The sequence below is a fragment of the Heterodontus francisci genome, chromosome 8 (genome assembly GCF_036365525.1).
Source record: "Heterodontus francisci isolate sHetFra1 chromosome 8, sHetFra1.hap1, whole genome shotgun sequence".
Lineage (NCBI taxonomy): Eukaryota > Metazoa > Chordata > Chondrichthyes > Heterodontiformes > Heterodontidae > Heterodontus > Heterodontus francisci.
Window position 1 is genome coordinate 66,838,922 of NC_090378.1, and position 20,765 is coordinate 66,859,686.

Genomic DNA, 20,765 nt, shown 5'->3' on the forward strand with positions numbered 1-20,765 from the left:
ATGGGGTAGTGTTTACTGGGTAATGCAGTCAGATGAGTCAATCACAGAAAAAACAGCCAGAATGGGGCTTTTTTCGTTTTCTCCCTTCTTCTCTACCTCCTTCCTCCTCCTCAGCTGCCCTCATAATGGTGAAGTTGTGCAGCACGCAGCAGATGACCATGGATCTTGACACGCGCTCTGCCGAGGACTACAAGGCTCCTCCTGAGCAGTCCAGGCACTGGAAGTGTTGTTTTAGTACCTGAGTGGTCTGCTCTATCGCATTTGTGTGAGCATCATGGCTTTCATTATATGCATGAGCCATGTCATCAAAGATAAACCTCACTGCCCAGTAGCCATGCTCTGGTTTGTTATGGTGGTTCAAATGAGGTTGGCATAATGGACTGCTGCAAAATGAAGGCATCCTGACTGCTGCCAGGCTACCAGGCAGTGACCTGCATGATGCACTCCCATTTCTGGGAACAAGTAGCTTTTGCATCATTCTAGAAGTCAGGACAAAGTCCTATAGCATGTGCCTATTTACTCCGTCGACTTCAGCAGCAACTTTAAACAACTCTAGAAATGACTAAACACTTCTACAATCGTAGCAACAGCCAGAAGGAGCAACTAACCTGTAAGTAGATGATGATCACTTTAAATAGGACTGGTGGGGGCCCTTCCTGCCGCTGAATGTATGTGAGGTTAGGAGGGGGCATTAGGTGGAGCATTGAGCTCCAAAAAGGCACCTCTGTCTGGCTGGTTGACAGACAGAAGGGCACTGGCGGAATGGCAGGGGTGGGTGGACAAATGCTCCTTTATGAATGAGGACAAGGAGGTTCATGCTCCATGCACCCACTGCCACTCCCCCAGGCGAAGCCCCACCAATCTAAGTAATCTGTTGGAAGACAGATTGCTGGACTGCTGTGACAGCCTGCAAACCCCTTTGAACACTGTAATCCACAGCCATGATGGCAGTATTCTGCTTGCAAGGCAGCATCATCTGAGCTCTCAGCAGCAGAACTCATGTTGCCCTCCAATTAGATGGCACCTGTGCTATCCTTGACCTGGCAGCAGGCCACTCGTACCCTGTGTCTCACCAAGTGCAGATCCCACCTTCATGTTATCCTTTAAATTACATGCAGTATCAGTATCCGAGCTGGTGGCTGCGAGTGTAAAATCATAACGGTTGTCTTCCTCATCAATACCTTTTTGCTGTTCCTCCACTGACTGATCAGGTTCACTTCTTAGGTATCTGAATGGAGACACAAGGATCAGGTTGTTGTTTGGGTGATGGTGGAAGAGATGCATGCTTACACCAACTGCAGCTTTTAAATCAGAAAAGTGTGTGGGATGAGGGGGAGGTGGGATGTGAGGAGGAGGCTTAGGTACAAGGATACTATCACCTTCGATAGTTTCAGTCGTACTGCTGGTCATGGCATCAATGGCCATCCCAATAACCGCCAGCACCAACTCTTCTATGGGAATCAGGACCTGCAGGTGAGCCTTTCCCCCACCAGTTAGTTCCTGCTGCTTCTGGTAGTGTGCCATCTTGCCCTGCAAGAGAAAGTGAAGTGTGTCAGTGAGTGTTGTGCAATGTTTGTATGATGTTGCTGTCCTGGTTGAATAGGTGGCAGTGCATGCAAGCTGTGAGATGTAGGTATGAGGCAGAGAGTGGTAATGACCTGATACTTGCTGCCTACGAGAGTGGTGGAAGCTGAGATGATCAATGATTTCAAAAGGATTTTATTGAGGACAATAAACTTGCAGGGCTACAAGGATAGAGTGGGGGAATGGGACAGACAGGTTGCTTTACAGAGAGCTGGCATGTACTCAATGGGCCAAACGGCTTCCTTCTGTGCCATAATGACTCAATGAGGTGTCAGTGTGTGAGGGAGCAGTGGAGTATATGAAGGTTAGGGGTGAGTCCTGATTAATAGAGATTGTTGATAGGTGAGTGATGGGAGTACAGTGAATTGAGCAGTGTCGGAGGATCGAGGAGTAGTTGGTAGGATATGGCATTTGAAGATGCATTCACTGACCTTGGTTACTTGTGTGAGGACATTGAGCTTCTTGTGGTGCTGCATCCAGGTCCTCAGGGCTTGACTCCAGCCGTTGACCTCCATGGCTATCTGCTCCCACTGCCTTCTTAGCGTGTGCCTGGACAACCTCCTGGCCCCTTGCAGATACAGTACATCACTCCTCCTTTCCACCTCTTCCACCAAGGCCTCCAGTGCAGCATCCGGAAACAGTGGCGCTCACACACTCCTTTGTTGTGCTGCTATTCAATGTTCCCTAGGTTAGTCACTTCCAACACTGCTGCTAGCATCTGCTCCAGCCACAATGCACCTCCACTTTAAGAGCTGCAGGCTAGCTTTAAGAGGTGCTAGCCACTCACAATATTGGCCTCCTGCTAATGCGTCCGCCAATCAATAGCGTGATTAGCACTGGCTGGATGCTGAAATCATTGAAATGAGCAGCCAGTGTGAAGGTGACATGTTGCCTACATTGCAATCAACGGCCACTGATTAACCCTGCATCGCGATTCCCCATTGGTTTTCAGGGGTTATCGAATTTCGCTCCAATGCATTTACAAGCAGCATTTAATTACTTTCTATTCACATCTGCATTCCATGACGACCAGTCACTTCAATTTCATCCTCTTGACTAAGGAATCATTTTTTCTTTACTCAAGCAGCACGGATACTAACATTTCTTTCATGATCTTCAGCTGTGCCTCGTCTTGGATCTCTCCAACAGGTTCCAAGATCTCTGAGCAGTAATTTGGACCAACTAGTCCAATCCTGGCATTGGGCCACAGAAAAAGGAAGTTTGGATCAAATGATCTACCGCACTGAAACATAAATAAACTTCACTTAAACATTATCCACACGCGTCTGAGTATACATAATTTGCAACAATTAGCTGATGACCATCAGTACTATATTCACAATTATAACTTTCCAGTTTTTATTTATTTGTTCATGGGATGTGGGCATTGCTGGCTAGGCCAGCCTTCGTCAACCATCCCTAATTGCCCTTGAACTAACTGGCTTGCTAGGCCATTTCAGAGGGCATTTAAGAATCAACCACATTGCTGTGGGTCTGGAGTCACATGTAGGCCAGACCAAGTAAGGACAGCAGATTTCCTTCCCTGAAGGACATTAGTGAACCAGATGGGTTTTTGCACCAATTGACAACGGTTTCAGGATCACCATTAGACTAGCTTTTTAATTCCAGATTTTAATAATTGAATTCAAATTGCACCATCTGCCATGGTGGGATTAGAACCCATATCCCTAGAGCACTAGCCTGGGTCTCTGCATTGCTAGTCCAGTGACATTACCACTGCATCATCGCCTCCCCAATGTTAACCTTGAACTTACACTGCCACAAATAAATAAAGTTCTCAAACAAAAAAATCTTCCTACTGTATGGAACCCTGAGGCTGATGCAATAATATTGTGAAATCTTTAGCCCTGAAGTTTCTGCAAGGAATCTCCCAATCGACTAATTCAGCAGAGCCCCCAGAGTATTGGTATCAATGGCCATTTAAAGCATTTCTCCTGGGTTGCCACTGAATTTACAATGGAAGATTGGAAGAATCCTAGTGAAAAGAATTAGACAGGACAAGACGTTTTAAAATACCCCAATGTCTAAGGCTAGTGCAGTTGTTCCATATTACACTCACGGGAGGGAGGCAGAAAGTAGTAACCTACAGACCAGTTAGTTTAACATATGTCATTGGGAAATTGTTAGAATCCATTATCAAGGAAATAATAATTGGACATTTAGAAAGTCAAAACACAATCCATCCGAGTCTGCACGGTTTTATGAAGAGTAACTCGTGTTTGACTAATTTGCTAGAGTTCTTTGAAGCTGTAATAAGCAAAGTGGATAATGGGGATTGATAAGGTGCCACACAAAAGGTTAATACACAAGGTAAGATCACATGGGGTTGGGGCAATTTATTAGCTTGGATAGAGGATTGGCTAACCAACAGAAAAGAGAGAGTCAGGATAAATGGGTCTTTTTCTGGTTGGCAAGATGTAACTAGTGGGGTTCGGTCCTTGGGCCCCAACTATTTACAATATATATTGATGACTTGGATGCAGGGATAGAAGGTACTATAGCCAAATTTGCAGATGACACTAAAATAGGTGGGATAGTAAGTTGCAATAAAGAAATAAGAAATTTACAAATGGATATGGATAGGTGAGGTAAATGGGCCAAAATTTGGCAGATGGAGTTTAACGGGGATAAGTGTGAGGTTATCCACTTTGGTCGGAAGAACAGAAAGGCAAATTATCTAAATGGAGAGTAACTTCAGAATGCTTCAGTGCAGAGGGATCTGGGTGTACTCGTGCATGAATTGCAGAAAGCTAGTATGCAGGTACAACAGGTAATAAGGAAGGCAAATGGAATTTTGGCATTTATTGCTAAAGGAATAGAATATAAAAGTAGGGAAGTGTTGCTGCAACTGTACAAGGCATTAGTGAGACTGCACCTGGAGTATTGCGTACAGTTTTGGTCCCCTTACTTGAGGAGGGATGTAGTTGCATTGGAGGCAGTTCAGAGGAGGTTCACTAGATTGATTCCAGAGATGAGGGGTTTGACTTATGAAGAGAGTTTAGGCCTTTACTCTCTAGTGTTTAGAAGAATGAGAGGAAATCTAATTGAGGTATATAAGATGATTAAGGGGATTGACAAAGTAGACGTAGAGAGGATGTTTTCTCTTGTGGGGCAATCTAGAACGAGAGGTCATAGTTTTAGGATAAGGGGTAGCAGATTTAAAACAGAGATGTGGATAAATTACTTCTCTCAAAGGGCCGTGAGTCTGTGGAATTCACTACCCCAGAGTGCGGTGGATGCCGGGACATTGAGTAAATTTAAGGAGGAGATAGACAGATTTTTAATTAGTAAAGGGTTGAAGGGTTATGGAGAACGTGCAGGAAAGTGGAGTTGAGGCCGAGATGAGATCAGCCATGATCGTATTGAAAGGTGGAGCAGGCTCGAGGGGCTGAATTGGCTACTCCTGTTCCTAGTTCTTATGACCTTATTGACCTATCCCAACCTCCAACTGAAGCTGCACCATTGGGAAGATACCAGATGAAGGCTGATGGATCTACTCTCAAGAGGAAAGGAAAATCCATTGGAGAGGTCCTATCTGGGGAGTACTTTACATGTCTTAGCTCCACCAAAGGGAAGCACTGGCAGAGGTTGAGGAGAAATCTGCCCAGAAGAAAATCTGAAAAATAAAGAGACCCAACTAGAGGAAGTATGGTCAAAAGCTGCATATGCAAATTTTAAATTGACTGGTAAACCTTTACTTTTCCTCATTTCCTGAACTGCATGACCAACTTAGCCATGGTAGCAAAAAAGGTGACATAATGGTAATGTCACTGCACTAGTAATCCAGAGGTCTGGGGTAATGCCCTGGGGTCACAGGTTCAAATCACACAATGACAGCTTGTGGAATTTAAATTCAATTACTTAATAAAGATCTGGAATTAAAAGCTAGTTTAGTTTAGAGATACAGCACTGAAACAGGCCCTTCGGCCCACCGAGTCTGTGCCGATCATCAACCACCCATTTATACTAATCCTACACTAATCCCATATTCCTACCACATCCCCACCTGTCCCTATATTTCCCTACCACCTACCTATACTAGGGGCAATTTATAATGGCCAAGTTACCTACCAACCTACAAGTCTTTTGGCTTGTGGGAGGAAACCGGAGCACCCGGAGAAAACCCACGCAGACACAGGGAGAACTTGCAAACTCCACACAGGCAGTACCCAGAATTGAACCCGGGTCGCTGGAGCTGTGAGGCTGCGGTGCTCACCACTGCGCTACTGTGCCGCCCATAGTCTCAGTAATGGTACTAAGAAACTAATGTCCAGACCCATAGCAATGTGGCTGACTCTTAACTGCCCTCTGAAATGGCCTAACAAGTCACTCAGGTGTCAAGGGCAAGTAGGGAAGGGATGGGCAATAAATGCAACCCATGAATAAATAAAAACACAGGCAACTGCATCCCCAGGAAACCAATGGTGTTCTGATCCATCAAGAAGTTCATCACAGCAGCCCAACTGGGTTTGACCTACAGCTCCATGTTCCTCCCTGTGCAGGAGGCAGTCCAGCAGACAGTGCGTTCCTATAGTGACACTCAGACTGAGAGATTACAGATGTAAGCGCACATTTCATCACTTGATGGCATCATGTGTTGGCGCTCCAATCAACTCTCCGCCCTCCCAAATCTAACACTGCTAACATTAGATGAGCACTTGAAACGCCATAGCAGACAGGGCTATGGACCAAGTGCTGGAAAATGGGATTAGGATAGGTGCTTGATGGCTGGCACGGACATGATTGACCGAAGGGCCTGCTTCTGTGCTGTATAACTCTATAACTCAGTGAATTGCTCAATGGTTAGGTGATGCATATAGAAAAGGGCAGCATGGTTAGTGAGAGAACAAAAAAAAGTAAAAGAGACTTTACTGCAGCAAGTCTGAAAATGTCACAACTGAAAATTATGGGGCAAATACATTCAGTGAATGTATTACCATGTGGTGTGGCAATTATGCAGACTGGCACCACTGCTTGCTTACTGTGGTACAGGTCCAGTGGCACCAGGTTCACAAGCAGAAAACCAGGACAAGTAGGTTTGAGCAACTAGTTTGACTTTGGCTATAAGATAGCATTGAGGCCAGAAAGGGAAGTTAAGTGTCAGTGGTATGCTGGGAATGTTGATTTCCTCTTTGGGACTCTTCCACCCTCTTTAAATGGCCGGTTGCCTCTTTGGGTGCTAAGGCAATGGTCCTACTGCAGTACCACCAGCAGGATCCTTCTTAGAGCCCTTTCTGCACACCAGATGCCTCCTGATCCAGGAGGCCAGTATTCTGGTGGGGAGCAGACCATTGGACAGAAATCTCACCTCACCATTACTCTGCCCAGAAGTGAAAGAGCTTGCTCTGAGTAGTGTCAGACCACTCAACCACGGACGCAGCACAGGCAATCCTAATCATTTTACCGGACATCTATACCTGTGCTTTTTCCAGCAGGAATCACTGCATAGAAATCAGGAGCAAGAGCTTTGGCTAATTTTTACCCTCCTAGCCTTGGACTACTGAGGCCAACTAAAGCATCCCTACCATCACCAAAGAACAGCTAACTGAGCATAGATCAGGTACTGCATCTGGGATCTTTCAGTGCTGTACAGCTGAGCCATACATTATTCAGTGCCTATCATCAACTGAGCCACTGGGGTGCTGACTCCTTTCTGACCATCTGGAAACAAAATTGATATATTAAACAAATTAGATTGCACAACATCTGTGTTTACCATGACAAGACAAAGCAACTCCCCCCAAAAATTACTTTCACACCATAATTATCTTCAGTGGTGCAATAGTCGTATAATGACATTTCTAAAATATACCATAGGAAAACTTTCACCACCATAGCAGCCTCCAATTATAATGGTTATCTTGGGAACAGTGGCACATGCCACAGCCGATATCATGGAGCCCTGTGCCTTAAGTTGGTTAGTAACATCTTCAGCCTACAAAGAAAATCATAAGGAGATCTGCTGTATTATATAGTATACAGGAATCAACAGCACTCTTAAAATACGAAACAGTAGTTTCAATGTTTATGATTCTTTATTGTGAACATCGAACAGGACACTAAGAACATGTATATTTCCTTACTATGCAAAAGATTGAATCCTTCATCATTTTAAACACCTTTAGATTCCCCCTCAACTCAAAGGAAAACAAGTCTTGAAAATGTGATAAAATAGATACAATTCCTGTGCTAAATCTCCACATGATATTGATGCTTAAAAAATGGCCATTCATTCCTTACATTAAATGCTACCACCGAGTGATTTTGCTGGCTTCAAACTTGCCAGAAGGTGAGTACAGTGAGCTCACAATCAGAAGCTGCTGGACACAGAGTTGTCCATCAAAGGGACTATAAAAAATTAATGGCCCTCCCCCTTTCACAGATCTGACCCTCAAGTTTTCACCTCTGATACAACTGCCAATCAAACCCACAATCCCAAACTGATCACCAGGGCATTAATCATATAAGATGCTTGAACTTAATGGTGTGTTACAAGAGTGCTTTATTTTGTAAAATATGTTTTTAAGGACTTATAGTTGAATTATGGAGATTGATTTATCTGGAAACTTGAAGAGATGCTGAACTTCGTGTTTTTTTTAAAAGAAGTCACCAGAAGGATTCCTGGACTTGGCGTGTTTTGACTTGGGGAGATGTTTACAAAGAAGTCATACATAGAGAGATACAGCACCGATGCAGGCCCTTCAGCCCACCGAGTCCGCGCCGACCAGCAACAACCCATTTTATACTAATCCTACATTAATCCCATTTTTCCCTCTCACATCCCCACCTTCCCTCAATTCTCCTACCACCTACCTACACGTGACAGGTCAAGATTTATAGAGATCAGGAGGCTTGACTTCTGTAATGTTTTTGTTTCGCTTTGAATTGTTACAAAAGACAGTTAGGTTTTTGCCTGCCAAGAAAAAACCTAGCTCATCTCTCTCTCTTGGAAAGAAACCCAGCGTGTCCAGTGTGTCAGTCTCCTCTTTCCTCCTGCATTTGAAGAAACCCTGCGTATCGAATGTGTGGGAATGGAAACCCCTGTTGCTGCATTTCTGCTGTAAGGCCTTTCTGAAGCATCTTGGAAAGCCTACCCAAACTGATCTTCAATATCGCCTGGAAAGAATTGTTCTAGGAACATCCCAGTGACAGCCGTCTATACGCATTTGGGACACCAAACCAAAACAAAGGACATTTTTCCATATCTTCCCTTTTTCTTCAAGAATGAGCAAGTATTCAGCCTAAGTTTTTTTTTGTCTTTTTTTTGTAACAGAGTTCTAAACAAAAATCCGTTTTATTTCCAGGTTAACTGGTGATTGTGTGTGTATGAGTGTGAGGGGCTAAGGTAAAAAGACAATTTTAATATTACAGTTTGTGTGTTTATGCTTTACTTCATCACTGGTTAAGACTTGTTTTATAATAAACTGACAACTTTGCTGTTTATTAAAGAAACCTGGCTGGTGTGTTTTATTCTGGGATAAAAAGAGTCTATGATTGACCGTATTGGTAAGTGGGAAAAAATTTAAATGTATGTTGTGACCCGTGGAGAAGTGGAACTAGAATAAACAGTGCACTCCTCCTGCTTTGGTTGTAACATATAATTGGGGGCTCTTTATGGGATAAACCCATCGCCGACGCACAATTGTAAGTGGGCTAATAATAATTTTAAAAGGAAAAATAAAAAGAACCAGGTGTCTTGTGTAATAGAGTAAAATCTACACCACCAGAATGACTTTAACAGTTGCTGTGACTTTTCTGGGGACTGACGATGTGTCCCTGAGCGATTTGAGGAACTTAACCAAGGTTAAGCTAATAGCATTGGCAGCAAAATTGGGGTTAGAGTTAAAACCAGGAGCAAAGAAAGCAGACATAATTGAAGTCATAGCACAACATTTGCAATTGGAAGAAAAATAAAGCAAACCAGAGGGTAGTGCAGTTGAATTAGCTAAAATTCAGTTTCAGATGAAGCAGCTTGAGCAGGAAAAAGAATTGAAAAAACTTGAGCAGCAACAGGAAATAAAAAAAACTTAAGCTTGAACAGAAAAAGGAGAAAAAACAATTGAAAAAAAACTTGAACTTGAAATAGAATTGACAATGAAGAAACTTGGACTTAAGGAAAAGGAAAAGTAAAGAGAAAGAGAAGGAAAGGAAATGTTTAATAAGTCTTCTCTGATCATAGCTCAGCAAGTTGATCCAGAGTTAAATAAAGTGGCACAATCAGCTCTATCAGAAGCTGAGGCAAAAGGAGTTCCAGAAGGCTATTATAATAAAAATGGGATTCTGATGAGAATGTAGAGACCTCCTTGCAGACCTGTGGGCAAAGAATGGATGGCAGTTCATCAGATAGTGGCACCGCCAAATTATTACCGGGAACTATTAAGGACAGCTCATGAAATTCCTATCGCGGGACATGTAGGGATCCGGAAGACCAAACACGTATAAGACGGCATTTTTACTGGCCAGGTCTTTCCAAGGACACGGTGCAGTTTTGTAAAACGTGCCATACATGCCAGATTGTGGAAAACCGCAAACTGCCATAAAACCGGCACCGCTAATTCCCATACTAGTTATTGGGGAACCACTTAAAAGGATGTTGGTAGATTGTGTAGGTCCTTTACCAAAAACAAAAGCGGGACACCAACATATACTTACTATCATGGATGTGGCTACTCGGTTCCCAGAGGCCATTCCTTTGAGATTAATTTCTGCTACGGTAGTGGTAGAGAAGTTAACCTTGTTCTTCACTAGATATGGATTAGCGATTGAGATTCAGTCGGATCAAGGTTCCAATTTTATGTCTAAAATATTTCAGGAATTTATGGGTATTTTGGGATAAACCAGTTAAAGTCTTCAGCATACCACCCACAGACACGAGGAGCTTTGGAAAGGTGCCATCAGACCCTCAAAACGATGATCAGGGCCTACTGTCATGAATATCCCCATGATTGGGATAAAGGGCTAGAATTTCTTTTGTTTGCCACTAGGGATTCATCTAATGAGTCTACAGGTTTCAGTCCTTTTTAATTAGTTTATGGACATGAGATAAAAGGTCCTCTAAAACTAATTAAAGAAAGGTTTTTCAGAACAGAGAGACGAAGCTACTGTACTAGATTATGTATCCGTGTTCCGGGAACGGCTCACGAGAACTTGCAAAGTGGCTCAGGAACACCTTAAAACTTCCCAAACAACTATGGAAAAATCGGCAGACAAGTATGCCAAGGCCCGTACATTCCAACCAGGAGATGAAGTGTTAGTATTACTACCTTTACAGGGTGAACCATTGAAAGCACAGTTCAGTGATCCATATAGGTTGATCAAGAGAATTGGTAAGGTAAATTATTTGACTGACACCCCAGATCGCCGAAAAAATAGACTGCATTATATCAATATGCTAAAACAATATCATCGGCGGGAGGAGGATAAGCAACCACAGATATGTCAGGTAGTAGGGACAGTGAAAGATGAAAGGGATAGTGAGGATGAGGCAGAAGGAGGCCTAGACAATTCTCAAATTGAACTTCCTACTATCCGATTAGCTAATACTGAATTGCTCGGGAGATTAGACATTATGCTTTCATATTTAAATACAGAACAACGAGAAGACCTAACAAGGCTACTCACAACATTTAAAACAGTCTGTAGGGATAAGCTAGGATGTACAACCTTAGCCACACATAATGTGGATGTAGGGGAATCCTTTCCTATAAAACATCATCCTTATCGCTTAAGTCCAGAGAAATAGGCCCAGGTAAAAGCAGAAATCCAATACATGTTGGAAAACCACCCAATTGAACCCAGTCAAAATAGCTGAAGGTCCCCAGTAGTATTAGTGCCTAACCCTGATGGTTCAACTCGACTTTGCATAGACTACAGAAAGTTAATGCAGTAACAAAGGCAGACTCTTACCCAATACCTTGCTTGGAAGACTGTATTGACAGAGTGGGCAGTGCCATGTTTCTAACAAAAATAGGTTTGTTAAAGGGATACTGTCAAGTTCCTTTAACACCCTGAGCTAAAGAAATATTGGCCTTTGTCACACCAGACGGTCTTTTCCAATGCCGAGTGATGCCATTTGGGTTAAAAAAACTCCCCAGCAAACTTTCAGAGACGAATGAACCAAGTAATAGCCAGTGTTCCTAACTGTGGAGTTTACCTTGATGATGTACTGGTATACAGTGACACTTGGAAGGACCACTTGAAACAACTAGAAACTGTTTAAAAAATTACAATCGGCTGATTTAGTAATAAACCTTACCAAAAGTGAATTCGCAAAAGCGAGAGTGACCTACCTCGGGCATATAGTAGGGCAAGGACAAGTGTTGCCAAGAACAGTGGAGTTCCCTACCCCCAAGACTAAGTGAGAAATCATGAGGTTTTTGGGGATGTATGGTTTCTACCGCATGTTTGTACCAAATTTTAGTATCATAACTGCTCCACTAACAGATTTGCTACAGAAAAAGAAAACCAAAGTAGTGTGCTGCGGGGAGTGCCAAGCATCTTTTGAGAAGCTGAAAGCCATTTTGATTAATGTACCAGTGTTGGCTGCTCCAAATTTCACCAAGCCCTTCAAGGTAACAATTGATGCTAGTGACCTTGGGGTCGGTGCCGTCCTGTTACAAGAGGATGAATCAGGTATAGAAAGATCAGTGGGACGCTTTTCCAAAAAGCTAAATCGACACCAAAAGATATTCAACAGTGGGAAAAGAAACCCTAGGTTTATTATTGGCTCTTAAGCATTTTGAAGTCGATGACCGCCACGACTACAAACAGACACTGATATATACGGATCCTAACCCCCTAGCCTTTGTGGAAACATTCAAAAACAGAATTCCAGACTATTCCGATGGAGTTTACTATTACAGCCCTATCACATAAAGATTATCCACATTGCGGGCAAAAATAATATAATTTCAGATGCTTTATCGAGAATCTAACTTTGTTTGGAGTTATCTGAAAGAAATGAGGATACAAAACAGAATTGTATCAACTACAGGTAAAGAGTGAATGGGGAATCAGTGTGAAAATGCGTTCTTAAATGTTTTCATCTTTTTTTTACACTTTGTAATGAAACGCATTTAAAGATGGCGTTTCATTTCTCCAAGGATGGAGGTGTTATGAGAGTGCTTGTATTTTTATTTTTAAAGAACTTATAGTTGAATTATGGACATTGATTTATCTGGAAACCTGAAGAGATGCTGAACTTTGTGTTTTTTTAAAAGAAGTCACCAAAAGAATTCCTGGACTTGGCTTGTAAACAAGCCCTTACTGGAAGGCACCTGTTTTCAGATAAAATACTATCAGGGTGCTTGTTGTTTTGTCTTGGGGAGATTTTTACAGAGAAGTGACAGGTCAAGGTTTATAGATGTCAGGAGGCTTGACTTCTGGAATGTTTTTGGTTTCACTTTGAATTGTTACAAAAGACAGTTGGGTTTTTGCCTGCCAAGAAAAAACCCAGCTCATCTCTCTCCCTTGGAAAGAAGCCCTGTGTGTCCAGTGTGTCAGTCTCCTCTTTCCTCCTGTATTTGAAGAAACCCTACGTATCGAATGTGTGGGAACTGAAACCCCTGTTGCTGCATTTCTGCTGTAAGGCCTATCTGAAGCATCTGTAGCTGCATTTCTTGGAATGCCTACCTAAACTGATCTTCAACATCGCCTGGAAAGAACTGTTCTAAGAAAATCACAGTGACAGCCGTCTATAAGCATTTGGGACGCCAAACCAAAACAAAGGACATTTTTCCATATCTTCTCTTTTTCTTCAAGAATGAATAAGTATTCAGCCCAAGTGTTTTTTTTTTTGTCTTTTTCTTTTTTGTAACAGAGGTCTAAACAAAAATCCCTTTTATGTTTCTGGTTAACCAATGTATGTGTGTGTGTATAAGTGTGAGGGGCTAAGGTAAAAAGGGAACTTTAATATTTCAATTTGTGTTTATGCTTTACCTCATTACTAGTTAAGACTTGCTTTATAATAAACTGATAATTTTGTTGTTTATTAAAGAAACCTGGTTGGTGTGTTTTATTCTGGGATAAAAATATAGAGTCTATGATTGACCGTAATTGCAAGTGGGAAAAAATTTAAATATATGTTGTGACCCGTGGAGAAGTGGAACTAAACAGTGCACTCCTCCCACCTCGGTCGTAACAGCGGTGATTGACTCTTTGATCTGTGCCATATTTTCTGAATGCCCTGCTGGACAGGATTCCCAAGTCCAATAGCAGTAATCAAACCTTGCAACCCAATTCTTTCCTCAAGCCTGCTTTTGTGTTGAGCTGGGAGAATTAGACAGTAATGTGTATTCTATGCAATTTGCAGAAACAGATTTAAGCCTCCTAGGACTAAGGAGGGGAGAAAAATCAGCCATTATTCCCACTCCTGATTGATATATAAAGGGGCAATTTTAATCCTACCCACTCTCAGAAACAGGGCAGAAATGCAGTTAAAATTGATCAGGTGACTCACCCACTAATGCCAGACCCAAATTTTGCTATCTTGAATTTTAACCTGCTCTTCTGAGCAGGTGGAAAAGGCACCCACCTGCAGTGGTTGGGGTCCTTACTTAAACATGCAGATTGGGTGATAATAATGTTATTAGGCCCTGACTGCAATTTTATCTCTGGCCTGTTTAAGGAAGCTGCTGCAGGTTTCCCACCAGGTGAAGATAGTGAGAAGAAACCCTGGGACCAGATGAGACTATTTCTTTGGGGGCCCAGAAGCAGCAGAAAAGTGTAGGCCTCCTGAGCCTCAGCCTTCTCCTGCAAGACCCTCTGAAACCCCCTTACTGTGACCTACGTGCAAATTGGTGAGGCTTCCTTTGGTGCTAACCCGTGGCCACATGCTGCCCATACGCTCCCGGCCACTGGCCAACTTCTGCTCTGCCGAAGTTAGATATGTTTGACGCTTGTCCCTCCCCAGCCTGCTGGAATCTCACTTCCAGTTAAAATTTTCCTTGTATCGATACTTTTGGATGCGTATGCAGTATCTTCCTCATCTGTAATACACTCCATTGCTGAATCGACTGCCATCTCTCACTGTGTAGGGACATGGATGAACACCAAAGGAGGGTTGCTGCCGCACAGGATTTTATACCTAAGAAACCAATCTCAATTCTGTGTGTGTCATGTTCAGCAAGAAAGAATAGGATAAATACTCGAACAAACAAAATTGCTTCATTTTTCTCACTTAAAACACTAACCTATCTTTCTCTCTCAAATATACGTTTCCTACATTTATTCAACTATTCTACACCTGGCAGAGGTGCAAGAAGATTATTTCTAGAAGAGAAACAGAAGAATGAGATGGAAAAACTTTATGTTCTCAAGCTTATGTTTTCAGTGGCAAACCATTGGGAGGCATTAAAAAGCAAGATTCTACAGGCACAGTGTAGACATGTCCCCACAAAGATAAAGGGTGGTATGGCCAAATCTAGAGCCCCCTGGTTATCTAGAAGCATACAGGGTAAGATTAAGCAGAAAAAGAAAGCTTATGACGGTAACAAAAAACTTAACTTAGAAAGCCTAGAGGTGTATAGAAAGTGCAGGGGTGAAGTAAAACAGAAAATTAGGAAAGCAAAGACAGGACATGAAAAATTATTGGCAGGTAAAATCAAAGAAAACCCAACGATGCTTTATCAGTACATTAAGAGCAAGAGGATAACTCAAGAAAGGGTAGGGCCTATCAGAGATGTACAAGGAAACTTATACATGAATGCAGAAGATGTGGGTAGGGTCCTTAAGGAGTTTTTTGTCTCTGTTTTCACAAAGGAGAGGGATGATGCAGACATTGTAATAAAAGAGGAGGGGTGTGAATTATTAGGTATGATAAGCATAATGAGAGAGTCAGTACTACAGTGTCTGATATCGCCAGGGCTGGATGGATTGTAACCCAGGCTGTTAAAGGAAGCCAGGGAGGAAATAGCGGATACTCTGAGGATCATCTTCAAATCCTCACTACAGACGAGGTACCAGGATTGGAGGTCTGCGAATGTTGTACCATTGTTTAAAAAGGGCATGAAGGATAGGCTAAATAATTATAGGCCAGTCAGTCTGACCTCAGCGGTGGGTAAATTATTAGAATCAATTCTGAGAGACAGGATAAACTGCCACTTAGAAAGGCACAGATTAAGATTGAGGAAGTAACAGTGGATGTGGTCTACATGGATTTTAGTAAAGCATTTGACAAGGTCCTACATGGCAGACTGGTCAGAAAAATGAAAGCCCATGGGATACAGGGGAATGTGGCAAGTTGGATCCAAAATTGACTCAGTGACAGGAAACAAAGGGCAGTGGTCGACGGATGTATTTGCGAATGGAAAGCGGTTTCCACTGGAATTCCACAGGGCTCAGTGTTGGTTCCCTTGCTGTTTGTGGTATATATTAATGATTTGGACTTAAATGTAGGAGGCATGATTTGGAAATTTGCAGATGACACAAAAATTGGCCGTGTAGTTGATAGTGAAGAGGACAGCTGTAGACTCCAGAATGATATCAATGGTTTGGTTGAGTGGGCGGAAAAGTGGCAAATGGAATTCAATCCAGAGAAATGTGAGGTAATGCATTTTGGGAGGGCAAACAATGCAAGGGAATATACAATAAACAGGAGGCTATTGAGAGTGGTGAAAGTGAGAGACCTTGGAGTGCATGCTCACAGGTCCCTGAAGGTGGCAAGACAGGTAGATAGAGTGGTGAAGAAGGCATATGGAATGCTTTCCTTTATTGGCCGAGGTCCAGAATACAAAAGCAGCAATGTAATGCTGGAACTGTATAAAATGCTGGTTAGGTCATAGCTGGGGTATTGCATACAGTTCTGGTCACCACATTACACGAAGGACATAATTGCTCTGGAGAGAGTACAGAGGAGATTTACAAGAATGTTGCCAGGGCTTGAAAATTGCAGCTTTGAGAAAAGATTGGATAGGCTAGGGTTGTTTTCCTTAGAACAGAGGAGGCTGAGGGGTGACATAATTGAGGTGTACAAAATTATGAGGAGCCTAGATAGAGTAGACAGGAAGAACCTGTTTCCCCTAGTGGAGAGGTCAATTACAAGGGGGCACAGATTTAAGGTGATTGGCAGAAGGATTAGAGGGGACGTGAGGAAAATTTTTTTCACCCAGAGGGTGATGGGTGCCTGGAATTCACTGCCCGGATCGGTGGTGGAGGCAGAAACCCTCAAATTTTTTTAAAAGGTACCTAGACATGCACCTGAAGTGCTGTAACCTGCAAGGCTATGGACCAGGTATTGGAAGGTGAGATTAGATTGGGCAGCTAGTTTCTTCAGCCTGCGCAGATACGATGGCCTCCTTCTGTGCCATAACGTTTCTATGGTTCTATGGCTTGTACATACGAGGTCATGCTCTTCAGTCCTTCACATTTTCTCCACCCAATTCTCTCCATCTCTCCTGAAGGTAGTGATTCATGTTGTAGTGCAGTTTGACATGCATCGACACATGTTTGATACTTTGCCCAAGTAGCTATTATTCAATAGAGAGTTTAGACAGTAAAATTTATCAGATTATTCAACTGTGGAGGGAATCCCAGTCATCTACATGAGTTCAATTTCCAGCAGGAGTCACTCACTGAATGGTGATTCAGACAAGAAAACCCTACCCAACGCAGAGAGCAATTCTAGTGTGTTAATAAACCCTGGCTGAGATCAGCGAAGTCGCTACAACCTCGTGATCAATCTGATGCGATCCTGGTCAGTATGGTTCAATTCAGCACTGATTGTACATCTGAATCACTGAAGCACATTATTTAGGATTTAATTCACTGATGACAATGAACTACAAAACAGTTACATTAAACATTTCTCTATTACCTTGGATAATGTTGCTGCCATGGTTACATTTGGTCTTGTGTTTTGAAGAAATATAATGGGAATATCTCTCTGGTCACAAAGCTGCACAAAATGGCTGCCTTTTAGTGAGGCATCATGAGTAAGTTCTCCATTGTTAGCCACAATTCCAACAAGATGACTGAAAAGAAAAAAATTAGCAATTGTATTGATAGCCTATTGTCACAACATAAGTAGTAATACTAGTTAATACCCAATTGTAAAAATATTGGAATTAATTTTAATGAAATAATTACACAGAACGGAGATAATCATTGGTATAACTCCTGTATATATGCTTTATTAGACTGATTTCTTTCCTCCTATTCAATAATCACCCATATCCTCCCCACCTATCCTGAAGACTGGCTCTTTCTTAGCTATGATGCAATGTGTGGCAGCAGCTGTCCCCATATGGATATTGTTCATGCATGTCTCTAGACAGTAAGTGTTAGCAACCTATTTGATTTTGTAATGCATCAGAAGTAAGGAAGATAATTTCTGCACAAATATTTTGCAGCAGCATCACTTTATATCAATCAGGAGTGGAAACCCTGGCTGATTTTTTGCCCCTCCTTAGACCAAGGGTGCTTGAGGCAAATTATAAAGTCTCAACTATTCACCAAATGAGATCAGTAAACTTAGTACCGACTGATGGGGGTCAAATCTCTGCTCTGTGTGGTTTAGTACCATACCAAGCAGTGCTTGTCCTTCTCCCATAATGGGATTCCGAGAAGGATCTGTATCAAGAAACAACTACAACGCTAGAAGACTCAGAACTGTTCAGCATGTACGATAGCAAGTACAAAAACTTTCAAATCCGTTAAACTCAAAAAAACCACAAGCTATGGCAAGAAAAATGTCTCTATAAGCTCTATGTAGCTTGACTTGAAAGAAGTTGAGAATTAACGTACAGAAACAAGCTATGCTTACGTGTCTGCCCTTCATTTTGCTCCAAAATATACTCGACCTCATCCTCACCAATCTGCCAGCCGCAGATGCATCTGTCCATGACAGTATTGGTAGGAGTGACCACCGCACAGTCCATGTGGAGACAAAGTCCCGCCTTCACATTGAGGATACCCTCCATTGTGTTGTATGGCACAACCACCATGCTAAATGGGATAGATTTCAAACAGATCTAGCAATGCAAAACTGGGCATCAATGAGGCGCTGTGGGCCATCAGCAGCCGCAGAAATTGTATTCAACCACAATATGTAATGTCATGGCCTGGTATATCCCCACTCTACTATTACCATCAAGTTGGGGGACCAACCCTGGTTCAATGAAGAGTGCAGGAGGGCATGCCAAGAGCAGCACCAGGCATACCTCAAAATGAGGCATCAACCTGATGAAGCTACAACCCAGGACTACTTGCATGCCAACCAGCAGAAGTAGCATGCGACAGACAGAGCTAAGCAATTCCATAACCAACGGATCAGATCTAAGCTCTGCAGTCCTGGCAGCTCCAGTTGCGAATGGTGATGGACAATTAAGCAACTAACTGGAGGAGATGGCTCCACAAATATCCCCATCCTCAATGATGGGGGAGCCCAGCACATCAGTGCAAAAGATAAGGTTGAAGCATTTGCAACAATCTTCAGCTAGAAGTGCTGAGTGGATGATCCATCTCAGCCTCCTCCTGAAGTCCCCAGCATCACAGATGCCAGACTTCAGCCAATTCGATTCACTCCGCGTGATATCAAGAAACGACTGAAGGTACTGTATACTGCAAAGGCTATGGGCCCTGACAACATTCCGGCAATAGTACTGAACACCCGTGTTCCAGAACTTGCTGCGACCCTATCCAAACTGTTCCAGTACAGCTACAACACTGGCATCTACCTGGCAATGTGGAAAATTGCCCATGTATGTCCGGTATGCAAAAAGCAGGACAAGTCCAACCCGGCCAATTACCACCCCATCAGTCTACTCTCAATCATCAGTAAAGTGATGGAAGGTGTCGTCGACAGTTCTATCAAGCGGCACTTGCTTAGCAATAACCTGCTCAGTGACACTCAGTTTGAGTTCCGCCAGGGCGACTCAGCTCCTGACCTCGTTACAGCCTTGGTTCAAACATGGACAAAAGAGCTGAACTCGAGGTGAGGCGAGAGTGACTGCCCTTAACATCAAGATAGCATTTGACAGAGTATGGCATCAAGAAGCCCTAGTAAAACTGGAGCCAATGGCAATTGGGGGAAAACGCTCTGCTGGTTGGAGTCGTACATAGTGCACAGGAAGATGGTTGTGGTTGTTGGAGATCAATCATCTCAGCTCCAGGACATCACTGCAGGAGTTTCGCAGGGTAGTGTCTAGGCTGAAACATCTTCAGCTGCTTCATTAAACACTTTCCTTCAATCATAAGGTCAGAAGTGGGGATGTTCGCTGATGACTGCACAATGTTCAGCACCATTAATGAGTTCTCAGACACTGAAGCAGTCTGTGTAGAAATGCAGCAAGACCTGGACAATATCCAGGCTTGGGCTGATAAGGGGCAAGTAACATTTGCGCCACACAAGTGCTCTGAAATGACCATTTCCAACAAGAGAGAATCTAACCATCTCCTCTTGACATTCAATGGTATTACGATCGCTGAATCCCCCACCATCAACATCCTAGAGGTTATCATTGACCAGAAACTAAACTGGAGTAACCATTTAAATACCGTGGCTACAAGAGCAGGTCAGAGGCTAGGAATCCTGTGGAGTAACTCACCTCCTGACTCCCCAAAACCTGTGCACCAACTACAACGCCCAAGTCAGGAGTGTGATGGAATTCTTTCCACTTGCCTGGATGGGTGCAGCTCCAACGACACTCAAGAAGCTCGACACCATCCAGGAGAAAGCAGCCCACTTGACTGGCACCCCATCCACCACCGACGCACAGTGGCAGCAGTGTGTACCATCTACAAGATGCATTGCAGCAACTCACCAAGGCTCCTTAGACAGCACCTTCCAAACCCACGACCTCTACTACCTAGAAGGACAAGGGCAACAGATGCATGGTAACACCACTACCTGCAAACTCCCCTCCAAGCCACACACCATCCTGACTTGGAACTATATCGCCATTCCTTCACTGTCACTGGGTCAAAATCCTGGAACTCCCACTGTAGGTGTACCGACCCCACATGGACTGCAGTGGTTCAAGAAGGCAGCTCACTACCACCTTTGCAAGGGCAATTAGGGACGGGCAATAAATGCTGGCCTAGCCAGCGATGCCCACATCCCATGAACGAATAAAACATTTTAAAAAACTAGGCACCAAGTCTAATCCAGCACTCTTGTTTACCGAAAATTAACTTTCTAATTGAACATATGGATCTTTTTATTG

At 43.0% G+C, this 20,765-nt stretch overlaps 1 protein-coding gene across 4 annotated transcripts in view; it reads right to left on the reverse strand.

Annotated features, from left to right (window-relative positions):
• The window catches only part of si:ch211-198n5.11 (methylcrotonoyl-coenzyme A carboxylase 2), a 125,802-nt gene that overhangs the window by 16,474 nt on the left and 88,563 nt on the right, over positions 1-20,765 (reverse strand). For 3 of the 4 annotated variants that reach the window (XM_068037263.1, XM_068037262.1, XM_068037264.1), the window contains exons 9-11: positions 17,417-17,573; positions 7,418-7,540; positions 2,685-2,827 (exon numbers count right to left, since the gene is read on the reverse strand). In XM_068037263.1, coding sequence (XP_067893364.1) covers positions 2,685-2,827; positions 7,418-7,540; positions 17,417-17,573 — 423 coding nt within the window. The remainder of the gene's footprint in view (positions 1-2,684; positions 2,828-7,417; positions 7,541-17,416; positions 17,574-20,765) is intronic. The other variant, XR_010975516.1, reaches the window with a different exon arrangement.